This window comes from Pelobates fuscus, chromosome 6 (assembly GCF_036172605.1).
Source record: "Pelobates fuscus isolate aPelFus1 chromosome 6, aPelFus1.pri, whole genome shotgun sequence".
Classification (NCBI taxonomy): Eukaryota; Metazoa; Chordata; class Amphibia; order Anura; family Pelobatidae; genus Pelobates; species Pelobates fuscus.
In genome coordinates, this window is record NC_086322.1 from 23896255 (window position 1) to 23915064 (window position 18810).

Below are 18810 nucleotides of genomic sequence, written 5' to 3' on the forward strand. Positions count from 1 at the left end.
ATGACAGCTGGACATAAATTTTAATTACATGCTTACGTGAATAGAATGCATTGTATTTCGTGTCGGAGTTCTTTTTGTGGCGAATGAAGTAGTGTTTGGCGCATAGACCCACAGATTGCTGCTCTCTGATCACATAACAGGAACATGTTCTGACATTTTTTACAGGTTCCTTCTAGGTCGATTCAAAACATTTTCTGTGTTTAGCTAAAGCAGCAGAAGGGATTTTATTCAGCTCTGTCATTGTCATAGTTATTGTGTTCATTGTCATATTTAGCATTTAGTAGAGTAGGACAAAAATTTATATAGACACAGTTGCATACTTCCAAATTGTCTGGTGCGAAAGCTTGGATTTGCGACACTTGTCCTGCCGTTTTGGCCAAGAAGTAGACATTGCTTACTTTTTCGAACAGCACAGAAAAGTGTCAAAACAAATCTCAGAAAAGTGCCAAAGAATAACCTTCCACTGAATAAGGCTATATCAAGACATTTATGTCCACGGCAGAGCTCTTCATTTGCATTCCTGTGTTTTTTTAGGTTTGCAAGGCTGCCGGTAAACCAAGTGTACATGTATGCTTAGTTTACCTTCCAATTTCTGGTTTGCATGCATCACATAAGATCCACATCAATGGCATGCCCCCTCCACTCCCAATTAAATACGGCTAGGAAAATCCTCTCCTTCTGTTTGATGTTGTCTTTTCACATTTCATTTTCCTAGTGAACCAATGCCTGATGTCCTCTCTATGCCCCAAGCCACCCATCTGGATCACAGTCTATACCGGTTTCGCAAGGCGAACCTCAGCCAGATCATAAACGCTGCTCACAAAATAAAACATGAGGAGTGTGAGCTAGAAAACGTGCTGGAGCAGGCTGAAGACTGGCTAACGCGATTAAAAGCCATGGTCGAGGAGGTAACAACAGTTATTTATGGTATATAGTACCCACATACTTGGCAGCACTGTACAATAGGGAAAACAAGACAAACAATGCTGACAAAACACGTTTGACATACAGGAACGGTATTTGAAAAAGTCTCTGCCCAAACGATGTTACGATCTAAACTGGAAACATTCCATATTGTTATTGTCATTCCATAATTTCCTAAAGATGGTGTAGATCGATAAATCGGGAACAATTCACACAGTGCAACTTAATCATCAGTATGTAGACTTTGAATAATAAGGAAGGCAAGTCCACATTTTATTTATAAAGTGTAACGTAACATACATGACATGGAACGGGACAGCAAAATAATAGTCTGGACACAAATGAAATATGATAAATAAAATAAATCAATATCCTGAGTATACACTGTATCAAATATCCATTAAGAATCAGGAAACATTTTAAAGCCAAGCTGTCCTTGAAGGCTTTGGTCTCACCCCCCAAACAGCAGCCTAAAACCCAGTGGATTGGGACATTTGGGCAAGCATGTACTCTAAAATATGTGAAATTATTACTGCTTACAGCTTATATTGAGGAAGAACGCTGCCTTCTATTGCACTGGAATGGAACATTTTATTTACCGCTGTGACCATAACATATTGGGCTTGGGTTAGCCCTCTTTAAAAATCATTACCATAACGGCGATTTGTCACTTGTACAAATACTTTCCCGAGCTGGCCATATTGGCTTGATTTGCATTATTATTCTGCTCTGTTAAGTTACTCCACTGATTTTGGGAAGTTAATATGTCTTGACAGCTTCAGAAGGACAAAGCCCAAAGATGTGTTAAACTCAGGACTGGCACTGTTGTCAGACTACAGTTCCCATAATTCTATGTCAGCCTATGGCAAACAACAAATATGTAAATGCAGCCAAGATGGCCATCCCCAGAAGATAACTTGTAGAATAATGATAAATCTTCTATAAGGACTAGGGGTTAGTCAAATCCATTTGTAGGACTCTGTACCTGATATGTCAATTTTCCTTAAAGAGATAGCAAAAGGTTCAGCACTTGAATTAGTACAATCAAGCAGGATCATATATATTCTACTCGTTAGTATGGGACCTTTTTGTAAATCCTGAATATACTCCCAACATCCTCCCACTGCATACTTCCCAAGGGACAGTCACTATTTTGGGTACAAATTCTCTTATCCCTTTTTCTATCCCAATGTCTTGATTTTGTTGGATCGGAATAGTTTGGGAATGTCTGACGTTATATCAAAGATCCACCGCAATAGTACTCACTCAGTAATGTTTCTTTAAACTACAATGAATGTGTTTATGAAATCAGTCTGTGTAAATAACATGCCTGGTTTTTGTTCTAAATTACATTTAAGTTGCAAAAAAAGCCAGCTAAAATTTCACATAACAGTCTCAACCCGGCTGCACTTCCACTCACACCCCTAAATTTATATTGTGTCCCTCTTTGTCCATTAGATATATTATATTGAGAGGTATACCACTGTCTTATAGAACTCTACCAATAACTTAAAGGGACATTCTCAAGCTCCCCGTACAAAGTAGATAAGAAAGTATGGGAAAATGAGAGCTGTTTTACCAAGCTTTTCTTTGGTTATAGAAAACTGACATCATATCATGAACCATCCATAACCCCACCACGCACAAGACCTCAACCAGCCACAAACTGGGTGGTCTTCTGACCTTTGCCTCTTGTAAGATCTTAAATAAAGACAACAAAGATCTGGTCGCTCTGTACTTTGGCCTCTCTAAACGTTTCCATTATTGGCAAGCGTTAATGTACGTTGTATTTGGGACTCCGTTTAGATATTACTAAACATTAATGATGCCTGTCTACGTTGTTGTGCTTTTTCCGTAATTTTTCAATTTTCAGCTGTATTTTGTGAAGTTTGTGTTGGAGCGCGATTCTAATATTATATGAATCCACATTTTCAGCCACAGAACAGCCTGCCAGATATAGTGATTTGGATGTTACAAGGAGACAAGCGTGTGGCTTATTACAGAATGCCAGCCCACCAAGTCCTTTTCTCCAAGAACGGCTCCAAATATTGTGGCAAGAACTGCGGGAAACTTCAGACAATATTTCTAAAAGTATGTTTTCTTCTTTTTTTTTTTTTTCCTTCTCTAAGGTTTTGAATCTTAGAAGTTGGCTTGAGAGACTGATTTTACTACCAATTTGATTGGAATTTTGCTCCTATAGTCAAGAGTGACTCAGAAAAAAACACATATTAGTTCAGGATGTTGCAAACCTTGATGGTCTGTTTTTCTAACACAAAAAAAAGGTGTACAGAGTCAAGCCAGTGATTAAAGAGGCATTACTCACTAGGTTGTGAGCTGTGGTGGGTTTCCAAAACACTTGGAAAATGAAGCCCTAAAGAGTTAAGTCCATTCTAACTCAGCTACCTGGGCTTATAATGTGTAAGTCATATCCATAGTGATCTGTAAAGTATAAAAACAGGACGCCCACTCAGAGCCCGGACATTGCTCTTTAGTATGTGAGTATGTATTTTTTATTCACCTTTCCTATTTTTATGATTGTTCTTGTTTTTGTGATCTAATGAACATAATCTCCACTAGTTTTTAGTACAGACAGAATGCATTATGGGGTTTTGTAATATTCTAGGAATGTCAGATTTTTTCACATGCTTTTAAAACATTATTTACAGATTAATATATGTCCTAGCACTAATTTCACTTTTTATACTTTGTGTTATAACTGGATGCTAGAAGTCAGTATTTGTCATGTGCCTCCCACACAAATAAAGCAGCTCTGTCAATAAATATCGCCCTGCTTCAACCAGCATATTTATGCCTCCCTCCAACCCTCTACCGATGAATTAGGGACCATGGGATTTGGCGATACTTACCTTATTTGAGGCTGTGCCGGTCCCATTCAGTCTTGATCCACAGCCACCATCTTAGTGTTTCCAAAATGGCAGCTGGAAATCTTTGCATTGTGTATAACTTTAAAAATAATTACAACTTAAAAAACAAACTATAAAATGAGGCTGCACTGAGGCACAAATACAGCAATAGAAATGTATAAAAAAATAATGACAGAGCCACGTTAAAATCTTTTTCATTTTGGCTTGTTTGTTTTTCACCATTTTTTTTTGTGCTGCCCTCAGTGTTATTTTCTTGTTTATAATCACCAGACATTAGATATTGTTTGTCGGTGAGTTTTCTGGTAACATGCAACATGACGTGCTACTGAATATGGCCTAAAAACACAGTGATTTCAGTACAAAATATAATTATTGGCCTTTCATAAATGTTCTCTCTAAGTAAGCCTACAGAAATGCATTCTGGGTTCGGATCACAGTCAGAGCGGTAAGTTCTAGAAATCAGCTTTCTAAGTGTCCATACGTTTTGGTAAAAAGGTTTATTTGACAAAACTTGTCAGCCGTCCTAAATCCAGTGGACAGTCCCAATATGAGACCTTTGCTTTATGGTCATCTTGCTGCCATTTAAGGGAATCTCGATAGAAAAACCCATTAAATGGCAGAATGAGCTCCCTAAGCAATTGTGGGTGGCTATCCTGGCGTGCATACACTTTATATGCAAATTTATATGTCAAATTGTTTTAAGAGCATTGACAAACATCTTGCAATACTTAGACCATAACGTGGAAGCTGGAAATAAACATCCAAATTCATCCAACTATATTCCTATCTCACCTTTTAATTCTCAATTCACTATTTAGTGAATACACACTATATGTACAAGACGTGTACACTGTATGTATAGTTTAATACACTGAATGTATATTGTGTGTATACCGTCTGTACACTGTATGTATAGTTTACATACACTGAATGTATATTGTGTGGATACCGTCTGTACACTGTATGTATAGTTTAATACACTGAATGTATATTGTGTGTATACCACCTGTACATTGTATTGTGTTATATTTGAAACCGTACATCAATGATGTTGATTCATTCACGTCAACCTGCATCACTCACTGTGTGTTTAATTGCATCTCCAGTATCCACAGGAAAGCAATAAAGTTGCCAAGATGCCGGCCCAGATTCGGGTCCAGCTGTGGTTCGGGCTCTCGGTGCATCAGAAGGAATTCAATCATTTTTCCCAGGGGAAGCTGTCTGTTTTTGCTGAAACAGTAAGTCTGATTGTACACTGTTCGTCTGATTCTGTCTGCCTGTCCATCCATCCATCCTCCGTCCATCCCTCTCCCTCTCATAGACACATTTTATGTATGTATGAAAATGTTACTGTTTAAATAAAAGCTACTGAAAAAACTATTACTGCTTTATTAACAGAATAAAGGCATCACTCGTAGTGCCGAAACATTGGGGAGGGGGGTTGTAGCTTGTGTCCTGCCCTGGTAGGCTGCTCATGGTACAGCCTCTTTCACAGTTTCCTTTTTTGTGTCACTGTTGTGTATACTTATTATTACACTATTGTGTTAATAAAGTATTCATTGTTTTTTAGTGGTTTTTTTTTATATACTATGGTGTTTTGAGTGGAGTGTCTACCTAGGTCTTTATACAAATTGTTATTGTGAGAATGTTGGTGTAACTCTGTTATTACAAAGAGAACATTTTTAAGTAAAGATATTTACTTTATATAGAAAGGCTCCCTCCACTCACTGGTCATTGAATGGGGTGAGTGTGACAGACATGGGTTTCTCATTCACTTTTAAGACTCTTTGTCACATCCACACATTTTTAACCCCTCACTGCCTGCGTAAGGGATAGAGGGGGTAGCCACTCAGGGCCGGCCTTAGGCATTTAGACGCCCTGTGCGAAAAATCTTCACAGCGCCCCCCCCCCCCCCCCCCCCGTCATCCATGTATGCTGTAATGTTTGTGTTGTCTGTGTATGTGATAGTAGGTGTGATGACTGTGTGTGATATGTATGCTATGTGTGATATTTGTAATGGGTGTATTAACAGTGTGTGATATGCGTGTATTGGTTGTATGTGACACACACAGAGTCAGACGGCCATACACACACACACACAGGCAGACAGTCATACACACACACACACACAGACACACAAAGGCAGACAGTCTCACACACACACACAGACACACACAGGCAGACAGTCAGTCATACACACATACACAGACAGTAATACACACAGACACACACAGAGGCAGTCAGTCATACAGACAGTAATACACACAGACACACACAGAGGCAGACAGTAATACACACAGAGGCAGACAGTCATACACACACGCAGACAGTCATACACACAGACACACACAGGCAGACATAGGCGTGCGCAGCCTATTGCATTAGGGTGTGCACCCTAAACCACAAACACACGCCGCGTGTATATGTATGTGTGTGTATATATATATATATATTTATTTATTTATACACACACACACACACTGCTGTGTGTGTGTGTGTGTGTGTGTGTAAGGGCGCTGTGTGTGTGTGTGCTGTATGTGTGTGGGTGCTGTATGTGGGTGTGGGTGCTGTGTGTGTGCTGTATGTGTGCTGTGTGTGTGGGGGTGCTATATGTGTGTGTAGGTGCTGTGTGGGTGCTGTGTGTGTGGGGGTGCTGTATGTGTGTGTGCTGTATGTGTGTAGGTGCTGTGTGTGTGCGCTATGTGAGGGTGCTGTATGTGTGTGGGTGCTGTATGTGTGTGTTTGCGCTGTGTGAGGGTGCTGTATGTGTGTGGGTGCTGTATGTGTGTGGGTGCTGTATGTGTGTGTGGGTGCTGTATGTGTGTGTGGGTGCTGTATGTGTATAGGTGCTGTGTGTGTGGGTGCTGTATGTGTGTAGGTCCTGTGTGTGCTGTGTGTGTGTAGGTGCTGTGTGTGTGGGTGCTGTATGTGTGTGCTGTATGTGTGTGTGTGCTGTGTGAGGGTGCTGTATGTGTGTGTGTGCTGTGTGAGGGTGCTGTATGTGTGTGTGCTGTGTGAGGGTGCTGTATGTGTGTAGGTGCTGTGTGTGTGGGTGTGTGTGTGTGCTGTATGTGTGTGGGTGATTGTGGGGGGTGGAGGTGGGGGTACATGACTCAATATCCCCCCTCCCTTCTTACCTTATGTAGGGAGGGGGGATTCTTGTTCCTGCTGCCTTCCCTGGTGGTCCAGTGGAGGTGAGGTGAGGTGTCGTTTAGTTAATATCCCCCCTCCCTTGTTACCTTATGTAGGGAGGGGGGACCATGCTACCGCCATCCCTGGTGGTCCAGTGGAGAGTGAACTCTACCCTGCGGGGCTAGAGTTCACTCTCGCGAGATTTGAGCGTTGCTGCGGCAACGCTCAAATCTCGCGAGAGGAACCCGGCGGAGCTGCTGGCAAGAGCTCCGCCGGTCCTCTCCTGCCTCCCTCCCTGCCTGTGGGTCGGTGGGGAGGAATGCTGAGAGCAGAGCCGGCGCTCGGATAGCGCCGGCTCTGCATGAGCCGACAGCGGAGATCCTGAGATCTCCCCTGCCGGTCTCAATACATAGGCGTGCTGCGGGGATTAGGGTGTGCCCAGGCACACCCCGTGCGCACGCCTATGCAGGCAGACAGTCATACACACAGACACACAGAGGCAGACAGTCATACACACAGACACACACAGGCAGACAGTCATACACAGACACACAGAGGCAGACAGTCATACACAGACACACAGAGGCAGACAGTCATACACCCACACACAGACACACACAGGCAGACAGTCATACACAGACACACAGAGGCAGACAGTCATACACACACACACACAGACAGTAATACACACACAGAGGCAGACAGTCATACACACAGACACACACAGGCAGACAGTCATACACAGACACACAGAGGCAGACAGTCATACACAGACACACAGAGGCAGACAGTCATACACACACACACACACACACACACAGACAGTAATACACACAGGCAGAGAGTCACACTCACCTGGCAATCACTCATTGTGGAGGCAGTGCAGCTCCTGGTGACTGTTTGGTGGGGAAGCAGGGACTCCTTCCTGCTTCCCCTGCATCAGTTTTCCGGCGCTTTTAGCTCCGCCCCCGCCGCACGTTAAGCTCCGCCCCCGCTGCAAATTTAAAAAAAAAAAAAAAAAAAAAACCCGGCCGGCTGTGCGGCCGCATGGCGCCCCCTGCTACATGGCGCCCTGTGCGGCCGCACAGCTCGCACACCCCTAAGGCCGGCCCTGTGCCACTCCAGGTTAACACCTGGTTGTCAGGATTCAGAGTCAGAGGAGTCAGAACCCTTCCCTATTTATATATTTTTTTGTTATTTAAAACATTGCACACTGGCCACTTACACAAATGACATGATGCCAAAGTCTTTATTAATTTTCGGACAGATTTATAAAGCTAATTCCTCAGCTAGTCTGACCCAGTTTAGAGCTAATCTGGGCACTTGCTCCCCATGCAGGGTTAATTCAGTCAGTTTGGACTACGCTTCAGATGCTAGCACATTTATTATTATTATTCATATTATTTATAAAGCGCCAGCAAGTTCTGTAGCGCTGTACAATGGGTGGAATAACAGGCACGTATTTGTAACCAGACTAGTTGGACACACAGGAACAGGGGGAATTGAGGGCCCTGCTCAATGAGCTTACATGCTAGAGGGAGTGGGGTAAAGTGACACAGAAAGGTAAGGGTAGGTTAGAAGTAGGTTACTAGGATAGTATTCATTGAGGGCTTAGTATTTAGTTTTGATGACAGTTGTAGGAGCGGAGTCAAGATGCGGGGAGGGAAAATGTTTTTCTGAAGTAGCACGTTTTCAAAGATTTTTTTGAAGGAGTGGAGACTGGGTGACAGTCTAACAAAGAGGGGAAGGGCGTTCCATAGGAAAGGTGCAGCCCTAGAGAAGTCTTTAAGTCGAGCATCAAAGGTAGGAGTACGAACGTAGGAGTACGAACGTAGGAGTACGAACGTAGGAGTATGAGGTTAGACGTAGGTCTCTGACAGAGCGTAGGGGCCTAGATGGGACATATTTGTGTATTAGTGAGGATAAGTAGGTTGGAGCAGCATTGTGTAGAGATTTGTAAGCAAGTGTCAGGATCTTAAAGTGAGTCCTATATTTTATAGGAAGCCAATGGAGGGACTGACAAAGGGGGAGGCGTGGGAGGTGCGGGTGGAAAGAAAGATGAGCCTTTCATTGGGATAGAATACCTTATAGAATACCTTATAGAATACCTTACTACACGAATAGGTGCCATGTGGCCACCCAGCTCTTGATGAAATCTCATGATCCTTTCTCTATTTTTTTTGTTTTACACAAAAGCTAATGGATGAATGCCTCTTCATCAACTAGGCACGTATTACTACTTCAACTGGTAGCTCCTACATTCTCTTAGTATTAACAATAGGCTATTTTCTCTAACGCATCCTTATATGAGAAGTAATATGGATCAGAGTTTATAGTTCATGCAGTATGAACCAGAGTTACAGGTATTCATAATTATTTAGAGGTTTACCATAACAATTTATAATGTATACATTTGTAGAATGGGAAATTGTATGCCATCAATGGGGTATGTGCTGTGTGCTCCCATACTGTCCATCTGCACATTGTAAGAATGGGCAAACATTTAATAACATGTAATATGGCTATCCTCCTGCTCTTCATTTAGACATGATTAGCAGAGGGAATAATAATAATAATAACAACGTATTGAACCAGAAAAGGTCCATTCAGATTACTCTGGTTTCCATGTACGTCCTGGGGATGTTACTTTTGTCCCACATCTAGGGGATGTTACTATCACCCAGTTTAATATTACTCAATTTATACAATGAGTATATTAGGTGGATCCCACCCAGAAGAGCAGCCCAGAACCAAAATGTCAGGCGAGTTCTTACAGAACCTGAGACACTCAGACCCAGTCAGTCATTGTAGGATGGAGTGTTTGTTGAAACAAAGTGAACATAAAATTAAGAAACCATTTGTCTCTATTTTTATTTTGTAGTATGAGAACCAAACTAAGCTAGCGCTGGTGGGAAACTGGGGGACGACTGGCCTCACCTACCCCAAGTACACGGACCTGACTGGGAAAATCAAGCTTCCCAAGGACAGCTTTAAGCCATCTCATAGTTGGAACTGGGCTGGAGATTGGTTCATAAGCCCTGAAAAGACGTGAGTGCAGTTTGTAAATCATTGATGTTTGTGTATTTCCAAGGCTGTGTCTGCAAATCCAGTATGTGCTAGACTCAAATGGATTAAACTAATCAACATGGTATGCCAAAAAGCTGCGAGAAGCCGTAAGTGGTCAAAATGTAGACCTTTTGGAGAACATATATTTTCTTACACATATTTTCTTACACATATTTTCTTACACATATTTAATTAGCCACACACAAGCACACAAGTACCTCTTACACTTAGTTACCCATTAACAAATACCTCTCCCACACACATACCTACATACCAAAAGTCTTTCACACAAACAATCGCACATAACTTACCACATTCTTGTGTAAATATTCCCCCTTCTCCTCCATTTTATGCATAACTTTCATGGATATTTGACAGAAGAAGGGGGTGGTGGGGAAGCTGGTGGGGAAGCTGGTGGGGAAGCAGTCCAGCTGTGTACAGCAATGCACGGACTCCATCTTGCTCCTCTGTGGCGTGATTGTTTTTAACGAGTAGGAGATCACCACAACATAAATCCTGGTATTCAGTGGGGCTTCCTCTCGGTAACCCTGCACATCTCAAGGGATGGAAGGCACCAGAGATACCTCTGTCTGTCTCGCATCTACATAAACGGATGAATCAGATACAGGGCTGGTGAGGGCTGGTGAGGGTACAGCAGAGAGATATATACAGGAATCAGGTGGCTTTTGAAGCAAAAAATAAATAAAAAAATTATTCTAGTAAAATAATACTACACTTCCCCCCTCTACCTATGTGAGAATACCATACTGGCCGGTGGCTGACCCTTCGAATTAGTGTGTAGTGTATAGTCTTACATTATTAACCCCATAAGGGCACAACTTCAGAAATAAAAAGGAATCATGACGGAATATTTCTGTCATGTGTCCTTAAGGGGTTAATCTTTTTCTATGTGCTGTCTTCTCATCGAAGCATTCACAGAACTCAATCTAATTCGATCAAAATCATTGATTTCTTGGACAATGTTTCAACATTTTCATTTTAAAACCAAACCCATTCGATAATTGTACTTTTTTTGTAATAAAACACAGACCCTGTTGGCATTGTTTTGTGTTATTTTATCAGTATTCTCTGTGCTCTGGATTTACTTGGCACTTGGCACGACAAGGGAAAGTTTGGCCTGGCTTCTTGTGTACGGCAAAGGAAACATCAGTTTTTGGACCATACCAATGAGCCTTCTAGGAATCAATTACAATTTGACATTAGAGTTTCTTTAAAATGATTGAGCTGGTGCCCCTGTCTATTAATATTTTTTATCTGTAGATTATGTTTCAAGGTAATTTCTATCTACCGACTCCTTTTATAAAACATGTAAATGGACCTTTTGAGAAATAATCAAGTAATAAAATGTAATAACTCTGTATGCATTAAATGTTGTTACAGAGCTATATTATATTTTTGTGATTAAACAACTACATGAGCATCACTTTACCTAGACATCAACTTATGTTTCTTATCTGAATATATTTTAGCAAAATTACATTCTGTAAAATGATTACTGATAACATAGTACTTATAAAATGTTTCTCTCCAAAGGCACCCAAATTGCTTAGCAGATCTCTCTTGGACTTAACTGAATTGTTAGATGAAAAATTTAAGTTGTCAAACTTTCTACAAATATTTCCACTACACATTGTAGTGATTTTAATATATTTAAAAAAACGTAGATACTTGAACTATAAGAATTCAACCTAGAATGAAGTTATAAATATAGTACTTGATAAAAGATATGACCAGGCACTAAGGTAACCCTCTCCACACCCTGATAGACTGAGAATTCCATGGGATACCAGGGAAACCGAGGTGAAAAAAGGCACCGTAATTAAGTGTTACCAGACACCCCGTAGAGATGGTATTACAAAGTACCTGCTCTAATGCACCATGTTGCTCTGCTCTATATTGTAGAAATTCCATAATCATATTCGAGGTTGACATAAATGATGGATCCAGCCCCTCCTTTTTTTTTACCTCTCTTTCTTTTTGCCTAATATTTTTACCTTATCTCTCTTTTTTATTTTACTTTAATATGATAATTTTTTGTTTGTTCCAAAATTATAACAATATTTGACATGAATTTAAATATCACCTCCCCACCCCCCCCAGGCCCACCCCACCTCCCCAGCCCTCAACATGATGCATTTTTCATGTGTTGTAGATTTATATTTCACATTTTGGACTTGAAATTGTACTGGCATCCTCTGGTCAATGACGCACAAGTTCTTGCGTCATTCTTGCATCACCTTTGCTGCTAATGGCTCTGCTAATGGCTCTGTGTGGCACTGAACGTCATTTAGGCTTCAAAATTGACATAAACCAATTCTATTGGCACTTTGACGAGGCTCAAGGAAGGCCAAAACGATCGTCTGTGGTGGTTGCAGTATCGCCCATGTAGAAGGAACTTGACAACATTTCAGATCCGGACTGCCCTTATTGGTGGGATCAGCCTGATATATAAATTGAATAGGTTTTCTCTGTAATGGCACAAGAGCGCAAAAACATTTTGAGATTTCTGAGCGGGGACTAACCAAAGGTCAAGCTACTGAGGTTTCTCTGAGCTTATGTTCGTAAAATACTCATATTGTTTGTTTATGTTGCATCATCAATGCCATGCTGGTCTGGGTCGAACATGCGGCGCAATTTGCAAATATTTCGGTGTACTTTTTCATGCAGACCAATAGCTTACAGCCTAAGGCTATAAAAGACTACATTGAGTAGTCGAGAGTGCGTTTACACTTGTGATGTGTAATTTTGCAATTGACTCTGCTTTGTTATTTGACTATCCTAATCTCTGGAATCCGTGACTTTAACTCTGTTTAGCTATTCTTCTGATTTTCTGTAATCCTTGACCTTGATCTGTCCCTGTTTACTCTTGAATGTTACCTGCACACTGTATTCAATACTTTTTTATACATTAAAGGGACAGTCCAGACCCCTAAAACATGTTCGCTTGCTGGAATGCTTTGTGTCCTTCTATTAAAAAAAAATAAATAATTGGCACTTTTACAAATTTACCTTGTTACACCCCCCTGGCTGTCAGTCATAAAAAAACAGTCCTATTACTTCCTGGTTGTTTAGCTCAGTGAGGCTAAAATAAAGAGGCAGCAATTGCACAGAACACCGACTTTCCTAAGACTTCTCATTGAGCTGCATTGGGAAGTCTGTGATTGGACAGCCACAGAAAGTTTGGGCGGGGTTAGAAGGGGAGGGCTTAGTTAGGCTGTAGACCGGAGATCTGTTCTTTTTGCAAACTGTTTTTAGATATTCCTCCAATTAAAAAATTAATATGCATTTGTGTTTTAATTTGGGGTTTATCTACTGAACAATGATATTTGTTATTTTTATTTATTATTTTTTACGCAATATTTTTACGAACCTCTGCGAGGATGGTGTCTATTTTCTATCAGACCTGTGTCTCATCTGCAGTCTTGTCGCTTTAACCCCAGTATCACAACTCAACTTTGAATTCTATGTGTCGTTTTTGCTCAGAAATGCTTTAGACTTGAGAAAGGGAGGTTCTCCCGAAAGTTTGTCATTACAAAATTCTGTTACTCCAATAAAAAAGGTATTACAAGATACACATTGAATGTGTTATTTTACATCTTCATCTCTAGACTAATGCGGCTACAATCTCTACTCATGACTTTTAGTATTTAGAAATAGACATTTTTACATACATCCGAATCCTTATGTGTGACTGCAAGGTCCAGGCCTGTTGTTCCGAGAGTTTGTTACAACTGCAGATAATTAGAAACACTGCTGATTCCATACTGCCTTGATCATCGTTTGAATGGCCAAGATGCCCCTTTGATGGACATATATGGAGAAAAGTGTTCATACTTATCTATAATATAAACATTCTTTCTGGTAAAAGTATATGAATTAAATCAAACCTTCTCATTAAACCACCTATGGTTGGCTTGTATGTTATATGGAGGCATCACTATGGCACATATCATATTTTTTTCCTGTAATAGTTGAGTATTTAGTGAGATCTGTCACTGGATGGAATTTGCTGTTGAAATGCCCGTCTTTTGGGCCGTAAGACATGATTCCAAATCTTGATAGTTTTTTTTTTGTGGTGAACAATTCATTGCCAGAGTCTTAAAGCCTTCATCAAGATGGGGAGCAGACGCGTTTCACTTCTCGCTGGCTGGGAGATCCTATTCCCCACTTGTTATTGCTTTCAATTATTTTATTTAAACCAACCCATTAGGGTTTTCTAATGTCCATAACAAGCCACTCAGTCTGTAAGTGTTTTATTTTAAACGGTGTGACATAGTTTGCACTTTTAGTGGCATTAATATCGAGCACTCAGTGGCTTTTACCAAATCTTTATCTAATAACATTATTCCTTGTAATTATTTGATATTGAAAACACCACAGGCAATTGAGATAAGTGGGATCAGAAGCTATTATTAGGTCTCTCGAATTTCACAAAACTGACTCAAAATAAGATGGCAAAGAAGAAGTTTAGAATTGAGAAAATATTTAAGACAAAGGAATTCTCACTGCATACTACTGCCCAAGAAAAACACAAAGAAATGTATCTTAACAAGACAGTTTTTTTTCTTTTTGCGGTAATAAATTGGAGAAATACAGATGTCCATGGAGATTTTTATTCAGTGTTCTGCAAACTTTAAAACATGAAATCATATGCTATTAGAAAATCAAATAACACTCAAACTATTTTTGTAGTTTGAGAATACGATTTATTCGGTGGTATTTCTCCACTCTCCAAAAAAGACCAAGAAGCCTACATGTATGTGGAAATATACGCTAGTGATTTTTAGACTTTACCTGATTTTTATTTTCATTTAAAATAGTCTGTTCCCCCCTGAAATCATCTTCTAGTAATATCAAAAAGAAAAAATTTAAAAAGCTTAATTTTATATCTTTTTTTATTCCATCATACAAAACATTATGCGACGTAGGGGTTTGTAAAATATAGACTAAACTAACTGACTGGGAACATTTATTTGTCTAAATGTTTGAAGTTAGCAGCAAAATCTGAAAAGGAACACCCATAAAAATATAAAATGATTTAATTGTTATGGCAGCAGGAGTGCCCTGCCTCCCGGACTCCATTGCTCTCTGTTCGATGCTCTCAGCCTATCAATGTACCTCAATTGAGAAAATGAGCCTTCATACAGTGCATTACATCTACAGTGTTACTGCACTCATTGTAAACATAGCGTTTGTGGCGAAACCAACCTCGCCACTGGGCCCTGGAGAAGCCTGTTTGCTAGCCTCCTACCTGCTGACTATGGCCCCTGGGTTATTTGGGGCATATTGTACTTTATATTGCTGCTACTGGCCCTTTAAAATCAGCGATGGACATATTGGGACTTTTGGGACTACTGTCCCTTTAAGACTGTGGAGCATATTCCAGTATACTGCCTTTAATATTACATATGTATTTATGTGTTGAGTTTAACCTGGGATATGTATGCAGCATTCATCTGATTGTTCGGTAGAATCACTCCATTCATTATATTGAGTGAAACTACCGAACAACCAGACCACCCAGGAATAAGTGTGCCTCCAATTACAGTTTGCAACAATGTTGCAAACGGGTAATTGGCAATCAGTGTAATGTATTCTTTGTCCTCTGGGTGGCCGCCATTCGGGAAACAAACACGTGGCGGCGGCCATCTTAAACTACCGAACAGCGGTGTTTTGCCGTCGAGTGTCTGGAACTAAAATCGGACACTTGACTAGGCAAACACCGCTGAGACCTCCATACTTCCAGAAATTCGTATAGAAACTACCGAATGACCCGCCGTTCGGTAGAAAGAACCCCACAAACAAGGGAATTCATTCAAACCCTCTCCAGGCTCTATAACACAGGCAATTCGTCTGTTTTCATTCCCTTGTTTGTGACCGACCGCAGGGCCAAAATGCATGGAACTGTTTTCGGATACTTTACCCATGCGGTCGGTCAAATCTTTGGAACCCCATATCTCCCGAACCGTTTATCCGAATGAACTGATTTTTGGATATGTTGTCCCCCTGAATAAGGGCTATCCAGCGATGCTGGATTTAAAGGTGTACCCCCTGTTTTTGTGGTACATCTAGAACTTGTCTGAAAAGGTGTACCGGATAACTGGGTTTAATGTTATCTGAGGGGAGGGGATGTGTGGGCTGAACCATGTATGTGATTGGTTATTTTATGCCTCCCCCTGGGTGTGGCCTGTATGTGTATTATTGTAATAAAAGCCAGGCTGGATGAGACAGTCCAGAGTTCCTGTTTTACCCTCAAAGTGATGTGTCGTCTCATTATTGGGGGGAAGGATTTATTGCATGCTGTTCCAGTTGACTGCTAGGAGTACAAGCCTATTCGTATGGTTCCTATTCAATGGTCTACAGCATTCATATGCTTGGGAGAATTTAAAAGGTTTCTCGGATTCGGTGATTGTGGTGTCTGCCAGAGTGCTTGGAGTCCTCAGGAAGCACTAGGAGCATCCATTAACGGAGGTACCTGGTCGGGGTGCCAGGCGATCCGTTACAGCGTTACACTACCGATTCTCCCTTTCTGGAGACAATGGAAGGCATTTAATAATCAGGCATTATTTGATAGAGTTTAGAGATGATTGGATCATTGTATTATTCCTAAAGTGGCACTGTCACCATTTGGGGAGTTTGCAGAATTTGCAAAGACCCCTGATGGTAACATCGACTGCTGGGTGGCAGGGGAGCAGCAAATGTGAGTTTACTTACCTGAACATTTCACACGTGGGTGCCGCCATCTTCTCCCGGTGGGTCCTCTTCAGCCCCAGGGGCTGACATCACTGCAGAACTCTCAAACATGTGCAAGAGTAGAGCATGGTGGTCTGTGGAGAACCCAGTGAGATCGTGGGATCCTCCATATTTAAAGTCAATTCCCTGCAGCTGTCACTGGTGACAGCTGAGGGATAGACACGTTTAGACGGCAGTAGCTCCATCCAGTGTCTAGAGGAATTAAGTGTACAATATATATAGTGACCCTAGTCCCTACTTTGTCTCAGTATATCTCTTGTCTGCGTTGGAGTTTCAGTGCTTCAATCTTTACAAAAAATACCAAGTTTATTTCAAGTGGCGGAGGAGGGGAGGGAGGGGTGATACTGCCGCTTTAATGATTAAATTACTTTCAAACACACCTTCAATTGTTCACATTTTAATTCTGTTAGTTTGATTTTTACACATATTTTGGTTTGATCTGATTACATCCGACAGAGAACAAACAAAAGACGTCAAAACGAAATAACTTTCTCGATTGCATCTTTTTGACCGCAATAAGTCTGAACATTTGATCCAACCTTAGCCCCATGATAACACATACCTGTTAATGAACCTTTGTCATGGTGACTGACCTCCAGTTATTTACTTTGTTACTGTAGGTTACTGTATGATACAGATGCCGGTCACATGAGTTTTGTGGAAGAAGTGTTTGAGAACCAAGCAAGGCTACCCGGCGGCCAATGGATTCACATGACGGAGGCCTATGCCGATGTGGTGAGAAAAATCAAAAACTAACTGAAAATCAAGAACTAACATATTTTTTCTGTTCTACTTTACTGCTTTATTTCTAAATAGCTTATTCTACTGAACTTCTTTAAATGTCTACCTGATAGTGATGGGAGTTACACTCCCGAGTAATGGCTGCTGGCAGCAGTCATCTCTCCTTTAGTGATAAGATGGGCGAGGGGCTGGATAGAGAGAATTGCATATTCTCCATCTCCCCAGCCTCCGTCCTGGAATATCAGCATTAGGAGAGTGAATAAACCTTGGAGTACAACTCCCACTAATCTCAACCCATCAAAATGATACTAAATGTTTAGGAATAGACCTGAGCGGACCTGAAAAAAGTTAATCTTGTGACACCCTGAAGTGACCCTGATCCCCCTTCTTATTCCCCATAGCAGATAATTTCTACATTTTATTAGTTAGCATCCAAAGCCCTGGAAGGAAAATATGTTTTAAAAAATGGCTCATTGACAGCACTGAGCTGGGATCTGTGTGTGTGTGGAGGGCTACTTATGTGTGATGGAAGTTGTCTGCATGTGTGTGTGTGTGGTGGGGTATTGAGTTTGGGAGAGCTGCATGTGTGTGTGATGAGAGTGGCATACGTGCAATGGGAAGTATGTGATGGTGCTACACGTGTGTGATAGGGGTAGTATGTGTGTGACTGCGTGTGTGTGTTTTGTGTGTGATGTCTTCCCGCCTGCTTTTAAAAAAAAAAAATTACTTCTACATGATAGCTGTTCAATGTCATGATAGAAATTGATTTTGTTCCTAATATTTGACATATCTAAGGATATATACAATATACTCTATCGTTGTTATATACTGTCAGGTATATGCTCTCTATGCTTTATGTGTGCTCATCATAAAATGTTACTATTATATATGCTAGAAATATGTGGTGTGACCATCAGTTATTGCTTCATGTCTAAATACCATAATGTCTAAATACCATAATCTGCCTTTCAGAATGGGGAGAAGGTGTTGCCTAAAGATGAGATTGAATGCCCTCCAGGATGGAATTGGGAGGACGAAGAGTGGTCAACTGATATCAACCGTGCTGTTGATGAACAGGGTTAGTGGATAGAAGTTAGTACCACACCCAGCTGGTGGAAAACCATTATTTAAATTAATAATTGGTTCATGGATAGTGTGGAGCAAACACACAAAGGATAACTAAAGTGGAGAGTCATACTTTGCAGGAAACATTACCATACAGGTCCAGTACGAAGCAACTATTATTGGCTCAACATTAGAGGCCTCTGCTGTCCAAGATTCAGGAGAA

The 18810-nt window shown here is 40.9% G+C and overlaps 1 protein-coding gene across 9 annotated transcripts in view; it reads left to right on the forward strand.

Moving 5' to 3' along the window:
- Positions 1 to 18810, forward strand: part of DYSF (dysferlin) — a 352788-nt gene that overhangs the window by 178125 nt on the left and 155853 nt on the right. For all 9 annotated transcript variants that reach the window (XM_063457567.1, XM_063457574.1, XM_063457569.1 and 6 more), the window contains 6 exons: positions 716 to 908; positions 2860 to 3015; positions 4916 to 5047; positions 9823 to 9989; positions 17402 to 17516; positions 18495 to 18600. In XM_063457567.1, the coding sequence (XP_063313637.1) occupies positions 716 to 908; positions 2860 to 3015; positions 4916 to 5047; positions 9823 to 9989; positions 17402 to 17516; positions 18495 to 18600 (869 nt within the window). The remainder of the gene's footprint in view (positions 1 to 715; positions 909 to 2859; positions 3016 to 4915; positions 5048 to 9822; positions 9990 to 17401; positions 17517 to 18494; positions 18601 to 18810) is intronic.